Raw genomic sequence first — 24660 nt, 5'->3', positions numbered from 1 at the left:
TATGGTGCATACTGAAAATAAAATAAATACATTTAAATAGAATTTAAATAGTGATTTAAAAAAAAATTAAATAGATAACTTATTCAATTTTACCATTCGAGGTCAGATTTTTTTTTTAATATGCATTTACATTTTTTTTATTAGTATGTATTGCAATATGTATTGGTCTTTTCAACATGCACTGACAAGAACTATTAAAAATAATACATCACAGCACCAATTCAATATATTAGAATGATTTCTGAAGGATCATGTGACACTAAAGAATGGAGTAATGGCTCACAGAAATAAATTACTTTAAAAAATATATTAAAATAAAATAAAAAAACAGTTATTATAAATAGTGTAATATTTCACGTTACATTAATTTCGATCAAATAAATAAAGGCTTGTTTACAAAATAAAAAGTAATAGAACAGTATGATATAACACAGTTTTGAAGCTATTTATATCCATAACACTTAATCCACCCCCTCACCCCAAAGGTGTCTCTATCCGAAACACATAAGAAAAACTGGATTATAATTGGCCCCTATTCATTTTACCCATAATCCCCCTTTTCTATGCCAATCTTTTTGCATATGTTTACACAAGGCAGAGTTTTGTTTCTCCTCCCAGGGCTTTGGCCACAAACGCAGGGCTGTGTAACCAGCATGAGTGTAAACCCCCCGCAGAAGTATGATGAGGGCCGTCTGACTCACATCCATAATAGACTCCGAGCTCATACACGCTGACTCTGACTGTCAACCCACAATAGCAGCGGATTAAGACGTTAAATATCCACCCAACCTACCAAACCTGACATGTTGACATGTTCTGCTAAGTGTGTTTCAAGGTGGATTTACGTACATTTGTTCTATTTCGAAAGAGAAAGAAATGCTGAAAGCATGCCGCTGGTTAAAAAGGGGGCTCTGGTCTTTTCTCTCAGTGGGCGATAAGGATGACTTTTGCCTTAATGGCTGAAAAGAGGGCTCTGAGTTTTAGGGGTGACAACGTTAAGAGTTTCAGGGTTTGTGAGAGCCCCGTCCTTAAGCAAACAAACAGAGGAATTTCTGCCATTGTTGTTGTGCAGCTTTGACTGACAGGTCGGCATCGCTGAGGAACCTGTCAGCAAAGACAGCGAGAGGTCATACCGTGACCACCCCTGCTGAGAGAGAGCTGGCCTCACACACACACACACACACACACACACACGGGCGTCATATAATATACAACCAAACACACACTACGGTTTAAAAGTTTGGGGTCAGTAAGATTTTTTTTTTGAAGGAAGTCTCTTATTCTCAACAAGGCTACATTTATATGAATAAAATGACAGAAAAACGGCAATGTTGTGAAATATTATACCGTTTTAAATAACCCTTTTCTATTTGAATATATTTGATAATGTAATTTACTCATGTGATGCAAAGCTAAATTTTCATGCTATATCAATGTTGAAAACAGTTATGCTGCTTTATATTTTTTGTGATATTCTTTGATCAACAGAAACTTTTATTGAAATAAAAGCAGAACAGCATTTTTTGAAATAGTAATCTTTCGTGACATTATCAATGTTTTACTGTCACTTTGGATCAAATCAATGCATCTTTGTTGAACAAAAGTATTATTAATAAAAAAAATAATAATAAAGATTCCTAACTTATAGCATTTTTAACGCAGCAAAGGTGAACTAGTCACAAAGTTATTTTGCAACATTATGCTAAGATCCCATTTTAACCAAATTTGTCGAGAAAAATGCTAAAAAATAAATAAACATTTTATTCAATGATGAAAATGGTCATAAAAACATCTGAATGAATTTCTTTCTTTTTGTTGTACCTAATATTTGTGTTACGCATTTTTATGTTTGTCTTATTGTGTTGATATGTCAGGGTCATATTATATTGAAATTAATCATAACTTCAGTCTTTAATGTTTTGCTCTCATAATTTCGTTTGTACTTGAAGTATTCACACTTACAAGAATCCATGACAGTTAGGATGTTGCCTTTGAGGCTGTTTCTGCATTCCACTGCAGTTTTTTCAATGTTTTTCTATGTAAACATGCCCTAGATGGACGTGTGTTGACAGTTGCGCACGTCTTACATCTTTTGCAGTGCTTTGCAATGTAAAAACGTGGCGCTCAAACTAAAGTGAAACTTTATAAAAACCTGGCATTCCTTTAGTCATTCGACTGCCCTGTGTATCCTTTTGCACTAATAGAACAAGTTGAAAAACAGCAGGAGTACAACCTAGAAATGCAATACATATGGCTTAAAAAAAGAAAGAAAGAAAGACATGACACAAAGGCTGAAACGTGCAATGGAAGTGGTAGAAAAAATAAATAAAAAAAACTGTAGATCAGTGTGAAAGGCTCCTAAAAAAAAGTTGCTGCCTACAGAGATGGCAGTCTATGAGGCAGCTTACTAAGATTTGGAACAAGTTACATTCACACCATCTGAAAGAAACAGAAGACATAACTAAATCCATCATTATTTTAATGGTGCAATTTGTATATCTTACTAAATCAAGTGCATGGCTTAATGCCAAATCAGGCTATATTTTCAGTAATAAATATGACGCCAAGTATCATCAGACTCGCCCTCTCCAGTTTTGGCTTTTAGTGCAAGTCATCATTAGCTGGGCCCTTGAAAGTTGAACCCTGACCCCTCAATGTGTGTGAATGTGGGGATCGGAGCTGCTGTCTCAAGCTGGCCTGCGGGGTTATGTGTCTAAAGCACATTTGATCAGCATTTGAGTGAGACGACCAATTCTGAGAACTGCTTTTATGTCAACATTTAAATTTGACATTAAAAAAAATGTACCAAAGTGTCAACATTTGATAATCATAGTGGCTACATGACAATTATGCTGGTCATAACATGAATATCTGTACACTTTAGAAAAACATACGCCCGCATATTTGTGTGTTGTGGTGCAGCTCCACCCACTGGCTGTGTGTGTTGTGTATGTGTGGGTTGATAGAGCCAAGCTGTTGGTGGTAGTGTGTTGGGGTCAGGGTTCTTCAGTCAGCACCCCGTCCCTGAGTCGAGCACACGGTACCCCCCTCTTCCCATCAGCCCTGGGTACAAATAAACCTGGTAGCGCAGTGCTCCTCCCCACAGCAGGCTGTCACTCCACTCTCAGGCTCATTAATCAGAGCCAGGGCAGATTAGACTTCAAACAAAAACAAACTCCAGCAGGACCGTTCTTCCACCACAGACACTTCTACTTCTATGGCATTCTCCAATTGAAATGTTGCAAGTATTTGTGGGAAACCATACGCATAAAGGCATTTGAATAATTAAAGATAAATAGTTTGGTGAATGTTAAAGGGTTCATTTATCCAAAAATGAAAAATCTGCCATCATTTAGTAACCCTGACGTTATTTCCAACCTGTATTTCTTCTGTGTAAAGGCATGCATGAAACATTTATTCTGGTTGCTCTTTTCCATGCTATAGTGAACTGGACTGAAACATTCAAGCTGTAAAATAGGATATAAAATAACCATTACAGAATCATAAATATAGCTCATACGACTCATGCGCTTTATTCCAAGTCTTTTGACTTGATTCATATGATAGCTTTGTGTGTGGAACAGAGAACTTAAGCTGTTATTCACTTATTGGTTATTGATTATGAACTTAATTATGTGATGAAAAAATATGATTATATATAAAAAAAAACACCACCACCAACAACAGATCAGTACAATTTGTGAAAGAAACATGCAGACTTGCTTCGCAGATTAATTGAATTATTGACTCAATAAGACTCAATGATTCATTTAAGAACTGGGCACCGCAACTATACTTTTCTCATGAATGCAGCAAAGAGAGCTAAGACGGAATATTTCCAGTCAAAAACAACTAAATTTCATTCTGTTCCTAACACAAACCAATCATATGACTTAATAATGCAAGGAATACAGAGCACAAGTCATGTGGATCACTTTTATGATGTTTCGGCATGCTTTTTAAGCAGTCTCGATTTTAATTAAATGGACGAAAGAGCAACCAATACAGTTCAAAATGCCTTCATCAGTTTTCTGATGAATAAAAAAAGATATACAGGATTGGACTGATATAAGAATGAATAAATAATAAAAGAATCATTATCAGTTGAACTACCCCTTTAAGGGCTCTGAAAAATGTTTCATTAAATTGCACTTGCATCTACTGACATTACATATCAATGCATTTCAAAATGCACATATGCTTTTCATACGTTATCTGGTTTGAAAGTACACAGATGTCACAGATTTCCTGTCACAAAATGAATTGAACTTTTGGGAATAGTTGCAGTTTAACTTCCCTCAAAGCGGGCGGCAGCAAAGCTATTAGCCAAGTACACAAACAACAGATAAGCTAAACCTATGGAGCGACAAATGCCCAGTAAGTGTTCAATTAATCTTAACATTCTGCCAGTGATTAACTGTGACTTGAATTCATAATGACTATACAGCTCAGAGATTTTTATCCTCACATGTGTGAGTGAAGAACAGGGGAAAAGGAAGCTAACACTGCCACCTTCAGGTAGCCAGCGGTACTGATGCCTCCTTTGGACTTGCAGGTTTTACCCAGAGACTTCAGGGGCAGGAGAGTATGTTATTGTACTGTGTACTCTCTGCTCCTGCTGTGCACTGGGGAACCTCCTGAAGTCCAGGACTAAACAAGCGCTCACTCTGTCCACGACCAGGTTCTGCGTTTGAGTGACGCGCCGCTCACCGAGTGTTTGTCTACTTCCCTGGGAAATGGGGTGGTGTCAGCATAGTGACGGGCCTATCCCATCCATCAGTGTCAGGAGCGGCGCATGACTAATGGACAGGAAGTACAGCCAGATAAACAACAATATTTGCAGAATATATTTCAGAAACATTAGGCCACTTTCTCCAACGTTTCTCATTTCAGCCAACGGTAATGGAGCCTTAATCCTGATTTATGGCCATGTTTATCTGTTCGCAGAGGCGCTTGCGGTTCGTGTTGCTCTAACCTAGATCTCCGTTCTTATTCTGGAGAGCAATCATGAGGACTTTATTGGATTATCTTGACCTGTGGTAAAAAGCTAGCTGAACTCTCCTGGACTTGGTTTAAAAACAATACATCACGATGGCAAAGGAGGAACATACTTGTTAGTACTGACCTCCAGAATTATTATTTTAAATATCATTTATTAAACTGAAATAGATCTGGTTTGGTGGTTTCAGAAGAGATTTTTAAGTAAAAACTGAGAGACAGATTTCCTGAATTTTCATGAGATGCTTCCTGCAGCTGCTAACCCACATTATCACAATCTTTTTAATGGTTCCCGTGTGCTCGTGCGATCAGGGAGGGGATGCTTAACCTCAGCAGCCTGTTACTGTGGCGTCAAGACCAGAGCGTTTAGTGATGTTGAGCTTGATGAGCTCCTCGGCGCAGGTGGGGTGAATCCCGACCGTGTTCCTGAGGTGTTCGTAGGTAAGCCCACACCTGCAGATAAAAACACACAGACTCTGTATTCATTCGTCCACAGCTGTTGTTATTCACAGATTTGAATTTACACGCAAATGCAAGTGCAATGAAACAGACACCTGGGCGATAACAGAACAAATCAATGTAATCTGATTCCAGTTCAACAGCATGAGCAGGTTAAAAGACGTGTGGAACTTACTGGAAGCCCAGAGAAAAGCCCTGGGTGACCTCACCAGCGTTCGGTCCGGTAAAATGCATACCCAGCACGCGCTGATCCCCCTCCCGTAGACAAACCACCTGAGGGGGAGAGAACATGGATTCAGTTATTAGCTGATAATTAAGATCTACATCTACATTCAATTAAAATCTATTCAAATTAAAATCTTGGATGCACAGAATTTATTAAAAAAATGACAGTAACAACATTCATAAAAGCCACTGGATTGCAATTTCCAGACTTCATTATGTAATGCAGCAATTTTCAGGTGTGTTAATAATAAGAAAGGTTTCCCAAGAACTAAAAGAGCATATTAGAATGATTTTTTGTAGACTGGAGTAATGGCTTCTGAAAAAAAAGGGAATTCACAAGTAAAAATCAGAGCTAAAAATCAGAGTAATATTTTACAGCATTGCTATTTTTACTGTACTTTGATCAATTAATGCTATTTTAGAGAACAGAGGCATCCGTTTCTTTTAATAATGTGAAAATGTCTTTGAATGGTAGTGTAAAACCTACATCAGAATCCGAGAGAGACCCAAGGTAGTGACTAAGCTGCAAACTTCAAACCATTGAAAAATGTATATGTAAAAATGAAACTTTGTTTAAATATTAGATAAAATTACAACTGGTGTTTGTTCATGCAAAAGTTAGCACCATGATACTGGGCTGTTTTGGCTGCTGAGTGGTTTTTAGTCTGTTGCTACAATATGTTGTTGATAGGGTGTTTGTTTTTAATTTGAAGTTTGATTTTGTGTCTGTTCCCTTTTTTATGTTACCACCTTACCTATACACACACACACACACACACACACACACACACACATATATATGTAATATACCTTGATATAGCATTGCGTTGCATCTCTCTCAGCCACGGTGAACTCCAGGGGTTTGTAGAAGGCATGGTACACCTGTTACACCAGACAACACAAAAACTATGATGCACCAACAACAACATCATTTCCTGCATCATCAACCACTTGAGCTCATCATTTTAGACAAGCACTTGGAAACAAGTGCTGCTACTGTTATGGTTTGTGTCTGTGTTGCTGCTCTAAACATTTTTGGGGTGCTGAAATCATAAATACTGAACATGCTTAAAGAGCGAGCGCTCTGGCGAGCTGACACACGCTGCTCACAGCTGTAAGGGCCAGTGTGATGCTGCGTTTTTGATCATCTCTCATCAACCTCTACAAGCATCAGTCAGCCCTCCTGCACACCGGTCAATCAAACCTGAGGCACACCCCTTTCTGAATGCTTTAGGCTTTAGAGCAATGCAGGTGTGCGAGGGCCTGCTATAACCTTCATGCATGTTTTCAGTAGGATATTCACAACAGCACTCACATATGCATAAATACATATTATGATGATATTATATTTAAATTATGGTTAGGTTACAATCAATCGCTAAACGGACAGACTGCATGTTCAAAGGAATTGTAAAACAGCTGATAAACAAACCTGCCGCAGTACTAAAAAAATGTATATGTTTGCTCGCCAGCTGTACAAAGCCCACAGTTTGGATAATAAACTATATTACTTGGTGGAAGAAAAGTTTTCTGCTATTATTAATCATGTATTTGACATTATTTTATAAAATTAGTTTATAACTGAACTTAATTTTGTGTCTAACAGCACCCATGGCGAAATTGCTTTTACCTCAATCTGGTCTTTTCCATGTCGTCTTTCAGCCTCTTCTTCAGACAGACCTACACAGCCATATTCTAGTGGAGTGAACACTGTAGTGGCCACCTATACACACACAACCATATAAAACACATACACTATACAAAAGGCTCAAGCAAACTAATCAGCATACAAAAAAATAAATTAACAGGATTGGAGTTTTTTTTTTTTTTTTTTTAATAAACAACCAAACAAGAGAAGCACTAGAAAAGGAAATCTCACAAAATGGGACATTTCAAATAGATTTTTCTTATTGTTAAATCAAAATCATTTTTGTTGCACTTAGACATAATTTTTTATGGCAATATTCTCACAGTTAATTCTCAGTACAGTAATTTTACCAGTTTTATTTTGTAATTCCTGTTTTCCTCAAAGATTATGATTACAACATCAAAAAATACTGTAACAATACAATTTTTTAATTAAATCAGCATAAATCATTGTTTGTATTTTTTTTTTGTATTCAATTGTATTCATTATATTTAATAAAAATTATATTTTTTTATTATACATATATAAAAAAATTTTTAAATGCTAATGTAAATGTTTTATAGACAGGTAAAGCCACTAAGTACAGTTAGTACATCAAATCCTACTGATTTATAATTTAACCATTTAAATAATATATATTTAACTTTTGTCCATTAAAATGAGATTTCTTGTCATTACAGTAATGTTTTACGATACTGTACAGTAAATGTTTTAATTGTCCTGAAAATCACAATACAAATAATCTGAAAAGGGTTAGTGGCCCCCCAAAACCCCCTAGACCTCAGAGGGTTAATCACTTACCCCCATGTTGTTCCAAACCTGTAAAAGCTTCATTCATCTTCGGAACACAATTTAAGAGATTTTCAATGAAAACCGGGAGGCTTGTGACTTTCCCATTGACTGCCAAGTAAAATACACGGTCAAGGCTCAACAAAGTATGATAGACATCCTCTGAATAGTACATCTGCCATCAGTGGTTCAATTTGAATTTTATGAAGTGACAAGAATACTTTTTTGTACGCAAAGAAATAAAAAATAATGACTTTATTCAATAATTTGTCTCCTTTGTGTCTCTCCACATCTGCTGAACGCAAACTGCGTACACTATGTGTTAGCCGCGACACAAAGATACGTTTTCTACGTGTATTTACACTTTGATTTGAACAAAAACAGCGCAGCTGAAAACAGAAGAACGTAGAGTACGCTGCTTGCATTCAGCAGATGTTCTCCAAAATGGTGCTACGGTGATATGGAGAGACAGAGGAGACGAATCGTTGAATAAAGTTGTTCTTTTTGTTTTCTTTGCATACAAACAGCATTCTCGTATTACAGTTGAACCACTGATGGCAGATGGACTGTTCTGACGATGTCTTTCAAACTTTTCTGGACATTGACAGTGTATTTTACTTGGCAGTCTATGGGACGGTCACAAGCCTCCCGGTTTTCATCCAAAATATTTTCAATTGTGTTTCAAAGACAAACAAAGCTTTTAGGGGTTTGGAACGACATTGGGGTAAGTGATTAATGACAAAACTTTCATTTTGGGGTGGAGTATCCCTTTAAGGGTCAAATAATTAGGCCTCACTTTCTTAATGTAAAAGATAATTTCTTATTTGTTCCTTTTGATTTTGAGGCGAAATACAGGTGTTGTGTGATTTGCTTAGAAACCAGTCAAGAAACAAAGAGTAAGCGAGAATGAAAGCATATGCATGTAACAGCAAACTCACATTGTCATAGTTCATGAGCTCAGTGGAATGGCCAACCAGTCTGCGGGCCAGGAGCTTTCCAGCCTTAATGGCTGTCGGGGTCAACTCAGGACGACCCTGAAACAGAAGAAGTTGACACACACACACACACACACACACACACACACACACACACACACACACACACACACACACACACACACACAACACACACACACACACACACACACACACACACACACACACACACACACACACACACACACATCAGTGTTGTTATTGTTAACTAAAACTATAACAATTGTGTGAAATGGAATTACATTTCTTGTTAGCTGAAATAAAATAAAACATAAATATTACATTAAAAAAAATTAAAAAAAAGTTACCTTGGCAACTAATTGAAATAAATAATGTTAAGTTAAAGTATCTACAATTACTAATCTACAATTAATTACAGGAAAATAGAAAAAAATTAAATAAAAAACAACCTAAACAAAAGATTTAATTAAACTATTATAATAAACGACAATTCAAAATATTAATGAATACTATAATAGTAAACTGCATAAATAATACTAAAATAACACTCACACACATGCATGGATACATTCAACAGCAAATCCAGTCTAAAAGTTCTGGGCAGCTTAGTTAGCGGACAACAACACAACGGAAAAGTTCTAAACAATTATTTCCTCTGCATTATGTTTTAATGCTGTGGCGTTAAGTGTAAATCTAAGTGCGATTAGCCTGATCAGACATTTCAGAGATTACTATCATCTCAACATTACACGGCTGTCAGTCACGATGATGATGATTACAGCGCAGAAGTGGACGTCTGCCAATCAGCGCTGTGAAAAACATGCCTACAGTAATAACACAGGAACCTGCAGCACCATGGGGCGAATTCTCATTCACTGACTAATGGCATCAGCAACCAGTATAACAGAATAACTTCTGTACATCCTGCTGTCCAAGAAACTGCCACGGGTGTTTGGCTCATAGTGTGTGTGTGTGTGTGTGTGTATACATCGCCCAAGCAGCTGTATAGTAAATGCATTTCTTGGCAGTAACCAGGTGCGGCTCAACATCTTGTTTTCTTTCATTAAAAAATGAGAAGCGATGCACTTTGAAAGGGGCGTAAAGAGTAAAAGGTGCTTCTTCTGTGACTAGTTTTGCGGTGGTGTGTGTGTGCGCCAATAATCACACAGCTGCTGCGGATGACGGGCAGCTGCGATATTTGATCCCGACAGCCAGTTGTGTCGGAGATGTGTTGTTGCTTTCAAGCTGTGCCTTTTCAGTTGAGTTCGATTACCATGTTAGTGCATTTTTGATGGCATTCATTCACAACGCCTACCTCAGCGATGTCTCCGATAGCGAAAATGTTCGGCATGGATGTGGCTTCGTCAGCGGCTACGATTATCTTCCCCGTTTCTTTGTTGATCTCCACGCCAACCTTCTCCAAATTTAGGGTCTTGGTTTCAGAAGCTCTGCCTAATGTAAAAGAGAAGAAAGTAATGACAGGTAGAGCGACATATCAGACTGCTTTTGGAGGATTGAGGTTGGAGTCAACTGCTTGGCCTGCTGGAAGAATTAAGGGGTGGCTTTAAGCTCAGATTAAAGGGCAAAATCTTATCCAGTGATTAGAAAAGAAAACACAAGCACAGCTGGAGTAGAAAGTTTCTGTGTGGTGGTCTGACAGAGGGGCATAATGAGGAGATCTAGATACATATCCCATCAGCCACCTGGGGCCTGCAGTGTCATTTCTGTCACTTCCTATCTGAGGGCTGAGAGAGGCTGTCGACACTTGTCCATCTACATCCCCCTTCCCCCATTTGGGACGTCTTAGATGCACACACAAGACTCATGTCCCAATGCCTTCTTAGGTATCACAATAAACAATGTATGCAGCAGAAGCCAGATGTACCAATGTAGATTCTATCAGCCAGCAAGAACAACAAACCTTAAGCCCCTTTTCCTGTCTCAAGCTCAGAAACAACTTCCTTCTGCTCCACTACAATGAGACCTGAGCCACAGATACGACCTGAGTATGTATTCATCGATTACTCATAGAAAGAGGTAGAGATGTTGAAATGCTATAGAGAGACAAATGCACAAAAAATCAATAAATCACATTTTTGTTTCTTATTATAAGTTTAAAGCTGCTATTTATTGGCTAAGTAAAATGCTACTTATGACTACTTTGTTGCATACGAAGTACAATGCAAAAATGCAATAAAATTAGATTCAACGTTAAATGAAAGACATCACATAAATTAAAAACAAGATGAATTTTCAAAAATAAATATCTGTGTGCCAATAACGGCACCAAACAAAACTGCACAAATTACTTGTCTATATATATACATATATATATATATATATATATATATATATATATATATATATATATGTATACAAAGCAACTGGCACTGACAAAACTACAAGGTAAAATAAAATGGAGTATAAATCAGCCATAATAAGGGTGTTGTATGATTTTATTTTGGCAATAAAATAATACTGAATAGATTTTACACTTATTTCTATGACTGTGTTAAAGAATGTTGCTGACACACGTCCACAAACTACAAGCTCTGCTGGTGCAATTTACATGAAAGACATCCTTTGTTTTACACCACATTCCACCAGCAACAAAACCCTCAAGATATCCTTCACGGCCTGTGGAAAAAAAACGTCCTTGACTTTGTGTGGGCAAAGCCAGCCCGATAACAGTAAGAATGCAGATTTTATTGGTTCGTCTGAAAAAAGGACCTGAAACGATGATTACAGTAAAGTGGGAAAAGTACCAGTATCTGCGTCAAACTGGAGCGGGCAATTCCTGCACTGCACTTCCTGTCTCTTTTTCTGTCTGATTTGGACTCCTGGAACTTCGCTGGGCATTGTGAAGGCTGGACACAACAACACAGGACCACTGATAAGGACTACGCCTGAGAATTCAAACCCACACCTCCTCACACACACACACACACACACACACACACACACACACACACACACACAAACAGCTGGCTCAGATAATGCACAAGAACAAAGCCTGGAGTTATAAAAGACCGAAATCTCAAGGCCAACATGTTAATTAGCCACAACAATCTGCCTGGCAGGACTTTAAATGAGCCTTATCGACTCAACAGGCCGGAGAGAAAAATTGATGAAACAATAAGAGAGGATTAAGCTGCCTTCCATTCCAGTCACACATCAGTGTGAGATCTGTAATCCTTCACAGTGATTTAATTAAATGTTACTGCACAGTAGCAGAAGAACAGCTCCTGGCAAATATAATACGACTAAAACATATGCCCTTAAATAAATTAAACTGAAAGAATGACTCATTACTGTAAAACTGCAATAAATGGATGGATAATATATATATAATATATATATATATATATATATATATATATATATATATATATATATATATATATATATATATATATATATGTGTGTATATATAAGGAATTTTAAATTGTATTTTAATTTTCTTTGAAGATGAAATGTGTCATTTCTTTGCAACTAGACAATACCAAACAAAAATAATGGTTGTTTTCAAACAGGTTTCCTCTACCAGTGGTCAGGGAAAAATAATGATTTCCCACTCCAAGCTCTGTAACGCCAATATATACATAATAAATTTTAATGGTAGCAAACAATACTGCTGAAAATGATCACAATAGTAACTGAAAAAATAAAAATAAAAATAGTACAAATGACGATGTTGTGGAAATGACATTATCTGGAGCTATCAAATGTTAATAATTTAAATGCGTGTGGAAATTCGCAGATAATCAAAAAATGGCAATATATTGACCAACACACAAGAGTCTAACACAAATTTTAAGATCCAAATATTACACGTCACATTTATTTCTATTTTTTTCGGGAAAATAACAGCCTGTTAACAACAGTTTTGCAGTAGCAACTATTACATTTTTACTTAAATGATCATGGTTTTACTTTGATAATCATTGTAATTTTTTGTAAGGGTATAAAAAATAAAGCAAGAATTCATCAAAATACATCAGAAGGACACAATTGTGAACCAATCGGAAAGCCTATTTATGTGTAAGTATATTACTTCCCTTCTTCAATCCTCTTAAGAGGATTGTAAACCTACAGTACAGTATGGAGGAAATGTTCTCTTTCCTGGCGTTTAGTGCAGCCACCTGCAGAAGGGTGCAGGCTAGAGGAAGGATGGAGGAGCGGAAGGGTGGAAGAGCTCCGCTGGGAGTAAAGGACAAGAGGAGGGATGGGGCTGCTATATGAGCTGCCATGAGGGAGATAAAAAAATGCCAATTTTTATGCTTTCACTGTGAGAAAGAGAGCAGGACGGAGAAACAGACAGACCACAGCAGGGAAACGCAGCATCCTCTCAGGGGTCTGATAAAGAATATCAGCCTCTGAAAGCTCTTTCCACTATGTCAACAGTCAATACTAACACTATTTGACTATAAAAAACAGATTATTCATGCTCAAATTTGCTTGGCAGCCATGAACCACCTACAGTTGATAGTACTTGATGGTAGAACTGTTCACATTTGTACAATATTGCAATTAATAAATGTAATACTTGTTGAACATTGTATGGGTAAACCAGAGACATAGTTATTCAGCCTAGTATCACCTGTATCGGCCATGTGTCACCCTTGTTTCTTAGATATCAGCTGACCACTACATTGAACGCACTAGGTTTTTATGCACCCAAGTTCATACCTTGACTAAATACACGTATCTGTGGTAAAAGTCAAAACGCACTTTTAGGACTGCAAACCTGAGAGCACTATAATCCCTCGACCGCAAACAAGTCTGGACCGAAGTCTCAGGAACAGAAAGGCCCAAGAAAACCACTCAACTCATCAAACACCCAAAGTCAAGGCTGCCGTACATTGCAATAGGAGTCATCACAGATAACTATATCTCACACACACATCCAGACAGGAAGCTGAAGTCTCATCCTCACTGTAAACACACAAAGCAGCACTGCTCCACACCCTTTTTTCACACCAGCAATAAATCAACCAGCACCAGCCAGACGGATATTCCTATATTCCTCTCATTGTCCCTGTAACCGGAATGAGAGAAATCAGACGAGTGAAAGACAGAAACACAGAAAAGAGGATGGCATCTGTGGACAGAGATGCTGAGGGACGAGAAAAGGGAAAAACCGTGGAAGCTCTGGGTGGGTTTCCGTACAAAGAGACACACAACTCTGGCAGGAAAACCCAGGGCGAGAGAACAAAGCAGGGAATGGGGTGACCCCAGGGCCCCTGGTGCATCCTGGTCCTGAAGAGCAGACCTCAGTTCAGTGAATAACTCTTCCCTAGATGATTCCATCCCTCTCTCTTTATTACCCTGTTTTCAGGCTGATAGTCTAGTTTTTGCTGATAAAGCAGCACAGTGGTATAATATAAGCACAAACAACAGATATATGTATTTTGAGGATTTATGCTTTTGAAATGCGTTGAAAGCATAACTGATCACAGCAGAGGACTCAACTGTTCAGCATGTTTTCCTGCAGTATTAATCTCCTTTAAGAGCAATAAGAGATAATATACAGTGAGACAGTCATTAATCGCTAAATAAACCCAGACAGTTTTATCAAAGAATTGGAAGTTGTTGTTTTTACTTCAATAAAATGACTGATAATGACTGTATCCTGCTTATTACATGGCTCCTTAGAAAATAAATAGATAAATGGACAATATTGATTTGAAACTAAATTAGGCATTTTATTATGTGAGAGAAAAAGAGACAGTTATTTATGAATTTCTAACCTAGCAACAAATAGGCCACAGTAATACTGTATAAGCAAAAATAAAAATAAATAATAATAATAATAAATTTGCTAAAATGACATTTTGTGGAACTCTCCTAAAAGAAAAGTGCCTATTAAATTAAATGATGCTCCATATGTATTTGAGATGCATTGAGACCTCACCTACAGCCCAAAGTACTGAGTTGAAGGTGTCTTGATGTTCCTCTTTAGTGTTTAGATCCATCCATGTGACCCGAAGAAGCCCAGATGAGAGCTTTTCTATGCTTTTTGGTGTACACTTCCAGGAGAACTTGGTGCCATAGGCCTCCATGTAGTCTGTGACTAAACCAGACATTTGCTGGGAGACAAGCAGAAAGAATAAAACATATACTATCTCTATTCTTTACAGTCATGCAAGCTAATTAGTTTCAGAAAAAATATTTTAGATCTTAATCTCTGAGACATCGATATCTGTAAATGCTGGACGCAAACAAAACACTGTCATTCGCCTTCAAATCAATCAACAAGAGAAAATAACAAATAATAAATTTTTAAACACCTCATAACAAAACTTTTTAGTAACTAACATAACTAGAAATGTAAAAGAATTACTTTAAAGCATCATATAGACACATCAAATAAGAACACTATAACCCCAAATAATAACAGATATTTATCGATTATATAATAATATGCATAACATTTTAATCGAAGGAGAGCAGATTTGATCTACAAGAGTACAAAGAGAAAATAAAATGATGCTTTCAAATAGATTTAAGAGCTTTTCCTTATCATTTGTTTTCTTAAACACAGATTTTACTTCAACTGAGCAATTTGCTCTTTGTTGTCATTCTGTGACTCCCGTCAGAACATACTGCGGGTGTAATGCTTAATAACAACATGACAAACCTCCTGTCAGAACACTATAACCATTAATTAAAGATGAATGCTGAAAAAACAGGGTCATAAAACAAGTCTGGCCAGGTCTCTCATCCTGTTTTTGCCATACAGCCTGGCGGTTCTACTAGAGTGAGTCACATTAAAGAAAGCCCAAACCAAAAGCAATTTCATTGAGACTGATAATAACTATTCTTACGAGCATATTTCACAACTCTGAAACAAATTAAATCAGGTTAATAAAAAAAAGAGGAGAGATTTGTTGTTGTTGTTGCTAAATACATCAGAGAGGACATGTTGTCACGGGACTAAAACAGAGATGCAGTACCTGATCAAACCCCCTGAGGGCGATACTGCGCACCATCACTGTGGTGTCCAGTCCAATGCCTGTAAGAAAGCCGGCACATTCCAATGCTACATCTTTACACACACAGTAAAGGAAAACAGTAATCATTTACAATCTTTATAGTAAAATAATTAAATAAAACAGAAAATAGTTTAAATACAGTCAATCTTTATAGTAAAACAATTAAATAAAACAGACAATACAGTTTAAATACAGTCTTACTGAAGCTTTTTATTATTTTATTGCTAATTTATTCACTTTTCAAAATGACAGTCTATGAGGAAAAACTTAAGTGTGTTTACATGCACAATCATACACTAATAACCTGACAACATGAAAGAACATGTAAACGCCTTATTGTAAATCTCTGAAGTCAAAAAACATTTTAGAAAGACCAACATAAAGATTGTTGCTCACTGCACCAGTTTGCTCTGCATAGAAACCTTCACAGGCATTATGGTAAAGAAAAACAGGCTAAAAACAAAATCTCATCTTAACATGGTTTTCATCTTCAGCCGATTTATCAGCAATTGGCTGAACATGTAAATGCACTCCATGATTAATCATTGTGTTTCTAATGGAGTCATCTGGGTAAGTAGACATTCTGCCTTTACAGTAAGTGGGCTTTGAAGGATACAACTGGCACCAACAACCAACCTGAAACACACAGAAAACAGCAATTAATCAGATCACAAATGAGCAACATGAGCAATGATATCACATTACAATGACAAAGAGTCAGTAAATCAGTCACAGGAACATTATGTAAAAATAAATGAAAGTAAAATGTTGCACAACACTTTAACACAATAAAATGACTGTATATGTGTCTGTGATTGTAGAAAGATGACTGTGTGTGGTCGACATCCAATATCAGCTTTAATCCACCCGGAGATTCATGGTCATGGTGAAGGCTAATTGTTAACACAAGGTCTAATCCTCGAGGATGTTCCTACACGTCACTGCTGAGTGATAGCCACTTATGCCAATGCAACATCACACGCATTCGGTGTACAACACTGCTAATGCACATCTGCACTTACTGCTCTTTTGTGAAGCAGCTTAGGGAAGGATTAGGAGCAAAATGTCAGACCTCTTTTCTGCCGTTTTATCAACAAAACACAACCCTGAGCTCCTACCTGCCGCAGTGCAAAAAGTCTGATGATCAGGAATGACATGGGCTAAAAACCTTCAGTCTGGAATAGCATAAGAGAAATTTCAAATAGAATTTAAAATAGAATGACTAATACAGGATACATGAGACCTAAATGCATTGCATTGATTTGCATTTGTATAGGTAACACTTCTTCTCCCTTCACATGTGATCTATTGACAACCAATGCCTTAGGGTCATTCAGCGGAACTCATTTCCATTACTGAAATTAGTAATTTATTACTTAATTAAATACATTTAATAATAACACATTTAAAAATGTAAAACCTTAAAATGAACATCTTCAAATTTTGAGCCAATCTGCATGTTCACACACATCCTCATAAAATTGTAATGGATTTTATATAAACTACTGTTCATGAATTATTTTTTCATGTTTAATTATTTTTTTATTATTATTTTTTTAAGTTAATAGATATTTGTAATGTATTTGAAAAGTCATTTATGCTCACTAATGCTGCAATGATTTGATCAAAATTAAGTAAAAACAGCAAAATTGCGAAATATTATTAGTTTAAGGAAATTAATGATTCTGATTCCTTCATTAAAATGAGGGATCATGTGACACTGAAGATTGGCGTTTTGGCTGCTGAAAATTCAGCTTTACCATCACATGAAAAAACAAACATAATTTTTGAATAATAAATACCTCTTGAAATATATTAAAATAAAAAAACAGTTTTCAATTGCAATAACATTTAACAATATTTGAATCAAATAAATGCAGTACTGGTGAGCATAAGAGACTTAAAACTCTATTAGAAAATAATAATAATACAACAAATTTTATATATGTTCTATACAAGTATGGTGTATAATGTTATATGGCCTTTCACAGATTAAACAATTACTTTTTGTGAAAACATTATTTGTTCTATTTAATCATAATCCAATCTTAGACTGAGCAAGAGAACATAGCTATGCATAGTCCAATTCAGATGAATGAAAAAGTGCATGAAAGTATGCAATATCACAATTTAAAATAACTACACATAAAACAAAAATAATTGCATAATCATCTTATGACCCAGATATAATATCACATCACCATGTCTCTGCTGATTCTCACCCAAGTTTGAATCCACTATCATGTTTCCCAATCACATTAACATAAATATATTTTCACTCAAAAAGCCCCAATATAACAGGAGGGGAAAGAACAGATCATATTTGAACATGTCCTTAAATAACCTCATCCATTTACTGTTAGGCCTAGCATAACATTAGCTTCAGTCAAAGCCCCACTAGTTTCTACATTCATGCCTGAAAAGCAGGAGGGAGAGATCTGTGGTTACTGTAGACTCAGTCAACCTTGAGCAGTACTTCTATAATAACCCTGACCATGATAAGATCAAGAAAATTCATGCTGTGCACTCCCTAACATCTGCCCAGACTGAGCCTCCTTTCATTCCAGCAGAGCAGAGAGAGATAACAGCACTATTTACTGCATGAGCATCTGTGGGTCCTGAGGCCTATTGGACACCTGAAGCACAGGCAAAATAGTTACCTGGTTCCTTCAAAACAAGTTATTTTCAACACTGACGTTTGTGTAATGAGCCCAAGGGTTGATATCATGCTGAATGCATCATTTGGTAGTCCTGAGAATGCAAAGCGTCCAGTATATCATCAGTCCTGACAGATGCTCTGCTGTTTTGGTGAATACGACTGCACAAGTCAATGTAAAAGCTTTTCCTTCGCCCTCTCGGGCATGCGTGCCAGTAGTGTTGCTCATGCCCGTCAGTCACCAAGGACTTGCCACTTCCACAGGATGAGCAGTGTTACTGGCAACAGTCTGAAATCACACCTGCACAGCTGACAGCTCAACAGCAAAACAACATCACCTGTCTGAGAGGATGTGGCCATGACAGTAACTAGCGTGACTTGAATTGAGGGTAAGGAACTGAAAATGCAAGTTCATCTCTAAATAAAATCTGTATTTTGTTCAGTGCATTCTGAAAAAATAATATAATTAATGAGTAATATAATAATAACGAACTTGCAAACAAATGCAGCTGGCTGAAAGTGACCAGAGCAAAGTGCAAAGCAACAGGTGAAGCAAGTTTCTTGAGCACTCACGTCTGGAAGATGACGCTGAAACTTCCTTTAATCAGACTTGATGGGTGAAAATGTTTTCTCACATGTTTGCTCTGTGGTCTGGTCCACAATATAAAAGTCACTTACGTTTTTTTGGGAGACTCTTTGAGCCAGAAGACATCATCACTTGTGATACCGAACTCCATGGCTCCTGGGACCTGAAGGATGAACCACACAGATCAGTCATTTTAAAGAGGAAATATTCAGCACAAGCAGCAATCAATTTAATAGTTAGCATTTAAAAAAATAATAATTATATATATAGATGAAAAATAATAATTGAGGGATTATTTTATAATCCCTCAAAAAAAATTATATATGAAAACACCTCAAAACATTAATTGCCCTGAGACACCACTTTCTTTAAATGTATAATTTATTGCCTATTTATTAACTTTTTTTTTTTTTATAAAACTCAAATTAACAATTACTGTTGTAAATAATAATACTAATGATGAAAAAAAAATGCTTCCAAAAAAAAACAACAATCTCTCAGTTATTAGTTTTTTATGAAAACTATGTCACAATGAAAAAACAGTAATTATTCTAAGAAGAGGCATCTATTTCTTTAACTGCACAATAATTAACCCATTTAACCCAGAGCGAGGAAAATAAAAATGTTCGTTCCATCTTTACTGGTCTCTTGATCATTTAGAATATGGTTTACTTTTACCAGTATATAAATGGAAGCAAAGACAAATAGCAGGCTTACAAGTCTGAGGAAGAATAATTCCAAATGTCCCATATCTGGCAAGTTAGACAAGACAAAATGATCTCTGCTGCTCGCTTATCAGCAGAACAAGGTCACAGAGTGGAAAGACAACACCCACACATGCCTGCCTGCACTGGCAAGCACACTTACATGTGTAGGGTACTTCGGCCGTCCACCAGTAGCTAACACAATGTTTTTAGCGGTCACTGTCATCTGTGAATACAAAGATGCAGGTAAACAAGAATGTGGCACATCATATTGCTGGTAAATTAATATTTCAGAGAATTAAGTGTTTTTAAACTCAAAATCATACCTCTTTCCCTTTGGCATTTACAGCTCTGATAGTGTGTTTATCCACCAGACTGCCCTTCATATTCAAATATTTCACCTTCCTTTTACATCGGACAGAGAGATTGTTATATCACATTAAAATACCAACACATGAACCGAAGTTCATCATAATTGCCCGTGTCCACCTACACAGTTTCTACAAAGTCACGGCGATGTAGGAAAACTCAACAGCAATAACAAAATTTGATCATTAACAATTTTGATGTTCAAACCCAACCTGACACTTCTCTTGTAATGTGGACATATTTTTTGTGCATTCTGGGAAATGATATCACCACACCTGTTTGCCTCACAGCCATACAGCAAGACGGCTGAAATTTCGTACAATTTATCATGATGGCACATTCTCTGTGTTCATATAGCCTCAGACTGTAATTACCTGATGAAATGGTGAAAGAGATGGACAGCTAATGAGATCTACTGGGAAATAAAGACTCTGCTCTAAAACATCTGTATATTTTTTCTTTTTCTTTTTTAGTAATTAGCGAATAGATAATTTGTACCCTGAAAGAAGCACTGTACATCTACTAAAGACCCAACTGGAATACACAGGTTCTGAATCGGTCATAGTCAACAGTAAAATGGTGATCAAGTTCTTTTTGAACCCTCAGCTTGTAGTACAACAACCAATATTCTGATACATTAGTCTACTAACATAATTGACATATTTAGAACAGCCAAATTCAGCATCATATGGATAATTTTAGAAAGCTTGCTTTGACCTGTATAGTTATCATTAACCGTTAAGTTTCTCTTGACTGACAAATGTGACCCTGGACCACAAAACCAGTCTTAAGTTGCTGGGGTATATTTGTAGCAATAGCCAAAAATACACTGTATAGGTCAAAATTATTGATTTTTCTTTTATGCCAAAAATCATTAGGATATTACTTAGTTTTTGATTAGTAATATGCATTGCTAAGAACTTAATTTGCACAACTTTAAAGGCGATTTTCTCAATATTTAGATTTTTTTGCAACTTCAGATTCCAGATTTTTAATAGTTGTATCTCAGCCAAATAATGTCCTACCCCAAAAAAGCTTATTTATTCAGCTTTATTCAGCTTTTTCAGAAGACCCTTATGAATGGGTTTGTGGTCCAGCGTCACAAATGAAAAAAGTACTTACAGGCAATGTCGCTTTTATAGTATAACTTACTTGTCTTGTAGTTGAACTCTGTGACCCCAGTTTAGAGACTTCACATGGTTGTGGACAGCCTCAGCCATTGTAGGCCTGAAACATATTTCACAAAACTACAGTTCTACTGGAACTTACCTGGCCACAATAATGCAAATCACTATAGATACATCACATGCATTTAACATTTAATTTTTTATCTATCAACTGCTACACTGAAATAGGTTGACATACATGCACATGATTTGTTTTTTTTCATACTAATGACTTTTAGTAAAAATAAATAAACATCTCAAGATGCAGTTTCCAGCAATACTCTAATTATAACAATAAAATATGACAGAGTAAACAATTAAAGAGACTATTACTGTATCTGTACATGGAGGTGTAGGGTTTTTATAATATGTGTGTGTACACACAGACACTCTTCTTTTTCAAGTTTGAGGAAAAATCCGAGGTCAGACACCCACTGAAGTTGTCTACCTTACAATGTAGAAAGTGTTACCTTATCCATTTTCAAAAAGACATTGTTTTAATATTTTCAGGGAAGACACCTAATTAAGCGCAACAATGTTATTGCTAATGTATGGAAAGTTGTATTTAAGGCCATTTGTAAAACACCTGTAAAACCCTAACCCTCTTAATCAAACCTGGAGTGCCCTCTAGTGCAAAGACTGTTGTTCTTTGCATTTGACCAGTCAGACATCTGTTTTTACCACAAGATGGTGCTGTGCCTCATAAAGTGCTTGTGAAAGTAGTATTTGAACCAAAACCTACTTTACCACTCAATATTAAATTCATACTATAACATGCTCTGTTCAGGATGATTACCGCAATAAAACTATAAGCAATGTCTCTACATACAGTCAGGCCATGGCGTCTCTGATATAGATTCATGAAACTCACCAGTCATGTGACGGGGATTCTGGGATTTGCCAGCCATACTTCCTAGCATCTTTGACAGCAGTGCCAAGCAGTGCCGCCTGATGCATAAGCTTCTTTGGAATACAGCCAACATTCACACACGTGCCACCAAGACCCCACTTTGTGCCTAAAGGCAGCATAAGCTGATTAGGTGTTTATCGAAAAAAAAAACACATTACCAACAAAAAGATAGATGATGACAACTATAAATGGGTTGGTATGTACCTTTCAGTGAAGGTTCAACATAGTCCAAGACGGCAACTCTCTGCCCTAATTGGGCAGCTGTAAGAAAAAAATTAAAAAATATGGTCAAGCATCAAAAACACTAAATGACATCTTAGCTTAGAAATAATTTAATGAGATGCACTGAAATGTAATTGCTAATAACTGTAAAAGAAGAGGTAAAACAGATCAAAACTCTATAGTATGGAGGACTGGGTAGATTACTTAAATTATAATCCATTACTGATTCTAAATTAAATGACAATAAAATGCAGTAAATAACGTAATCCATTAAATTACACACTTTATGTAATAATCATATTACTTTTTGATTAGCCTACTTTTAGACTACTTTTTCTTACTAGTAAAAAAATCCTTTCAAAAACAGCAGTTAATATATGGTTAAATAACATAATGAGTGAAAATTCTAATAAAAATTCATGTGTTCATCAGTAGTTGATACGAGTACGTTGAGAAAACACAAAATAATTTTATAAATCCAGTGATCATATGGTCTCTCAAATGTCTGTAATACAGCCACCTGACCAGATACCGTGACTGGTCTTTGTGTAAAAATCCACAAAACTGGAAGACTTTCTGAATGTAGATAAGTGGTAGACTATTTTAGAAACTAAGGTACATTTAAAATATGAAAAAGAGGAATTGGAGAGAATCAATCAGTTCTGAATAATTTATTGCTATTGTGTGAGTAATGTGTAATCATGTAATAAATAAAAAAGTAACTATAGTCTGATTACAAGCATTTAAAAAATGTAATTTAATCTAATTACAAGAATTTATTTTTTGGAATCTGATTACGTAATCCAGATTATACGTAATAAATGACTAACGTTACCCAGCTCTGGGTGACACCTACAGTCTATGGGTGACACCTACATTACCTTCTTTTGAACAGGCCAACCCCCCAGAGCCTCCACCAATCACCACCAGATCATAATCAAATGTACATGCTGCAATCAGAAGGACATTTCTAGGTCATTTAACGACAGAGACTTCAATAGTTTGCTGATATTAATAATAACAATAATAATAAAAAGTGCAAACAAACTATAACGGTACAAGCAAGCTAAAAACAGTGAATTTGCTGAAGGTTAATTACGGATATTGACATATTTTGTAAAATAATTTGTCAAAATATTTTTACGACAATATGTTTTATTATTAAATAAGCATTACCTGTAAAGTTTCTTGTAAATATTAAAGTACTAAAGCGGCAGAGAGCTTTTATCCTCTGCCTCCCTCTGCTGAAGGCAGCCATACTGTCAGCAGGCAAGACCCCTGTCAGTCGTTATAGGTGCCTTAAAAGATGCCTGGGTGAATTTTTGCCATTATTTATTTATTTATTTATTTATTTTACTTTACTTATTAACTTGACCGCTTTCAGTTTACTGTACGTCCAGCGACGTCTGATTAATTTGAGTCGGATCTTGTAAAGGAATCAAATGTATACGAATCGTTTTTATCGAACGGTTTTTAATAATAGAATCATCAATAGAATTATGTAAATGATTATTTACTTCTACATATTTTTTTAAAATGCTAATCATATTTAGATTGCAACAGTATAGACACTTAGATTTAAAAAGCCATCAAGGCTTATTAAATATTCGCGAGCTTCAAAGAATTTCCAAATTGTTTATTTAAATATTTTTTTAAGCAATTAGTCTTCGTGTATTTATGTGTTTGATCTTTTTCCTTAGTTTTCCCTTTTTTCGTGGTTGTTGTTTATAGGGTAGTAACTAATGTTCTTCATTAAAAAGAAAATAAACCAAGTTCATTACAGTGTTTGAAACAACCGATTCGTCTATGGTGGAAACGAATAGAACTTTCCATCACACTCAGAATAGAAGGCGGGCCAAAGAATATCGACAGACCGTCAGACCAATCAAAATGAAAGCTTGGTCAGATGCGGCAATTTGATTGGCTATGCCGGTGACCATACAGTCCAATGAACAATCACAATACAATAACTGTAGG

General features: G+C 36.2%; 1 protein-coding gene across 1 annotated transcript; it reads right to left on the bottom strand.

Moving 5' to 3' along the window:
- Positions 1-5251: 5251 nt before the first annotated feature.
- txnrd2.2 (thioredoxin reductase 2, tandem duplicate 2) lies at positions 5252-24015 on the bottom strand. The gene is made up of 17 exons (XM_059548684.1): positions 23860-24015; positions 23565-23633; positions 22666-22722; positions 22423-22567; positions 21538-21612; positions 20343-20421; positions 20180-20242; positions 19405-19475; positions 16687-16706; positions 16032-16123; positions 14990-15164; positions 10391-10527; positions 9058-9153; positions 7313-7405; positions 6493-6564; positions 5633-5730; positions 5252-5451 (listed from the first exon to the last, which is right to left on the bottom strand). The coding sequence occupies exons 1-17, from the start codon at positions 23939-23941 to the stop codon at positions 5328-5330; spliced, it is 1548 nt and encodes a 515-aa protein (XP_059404667.1). The 5' UTR covers positions 23942-24015; the 3' UTR covers positions 5252-5327.
- Positions 24016-24660: the final 645 nt, after the last annotated feature.

The sequence above is a fragment of the Carassius carassius genome, chromosome 4 (genome assembly GCF_963082965.1).
Source record: "Carassius carassius chromosome 4, fCarCar2.1, whole genome shotgun sequence".
Lineage (NCBI taxonomy): Eukaryota > Metazoa > Chordata > Actinopteri > Cypriniformes > Cyprinidae > Carassius > Carassius carassius.
Note: the sequence above shows the minus strand (reverse complement) of the source record. Positions and strands in the feature narration are given on the sequence as shown.

What these genes read in the sequence shown, in the direction of transcription:
- txnrd2.2 (XM_059548684.1), bottom strand. Translation starts at nt 23,941, where the DNA reads ATGGCTGCCTTCAGCAGAGGGAGGCAGAGGATAAAAGCTCTCTGCCGC. An exon ending in ATTTACAAGAAACTTTACAG is followed by an intron (nt 23,634 to 23,859) that starts GTAATGCTTATT and finishes TTCTGATTGCAG; the next exon opens with CATGTACATTTGATTATGAT. An exon ending in CTCAGTACTTTGGGCTGTAG is followed by an intron (nt 10,528 to 14,989) that starts GTGAGGTCTCAA and finishes CTTTTACATTAG; the next exon opens with GCAGAGCTTCTGAAACCAAG.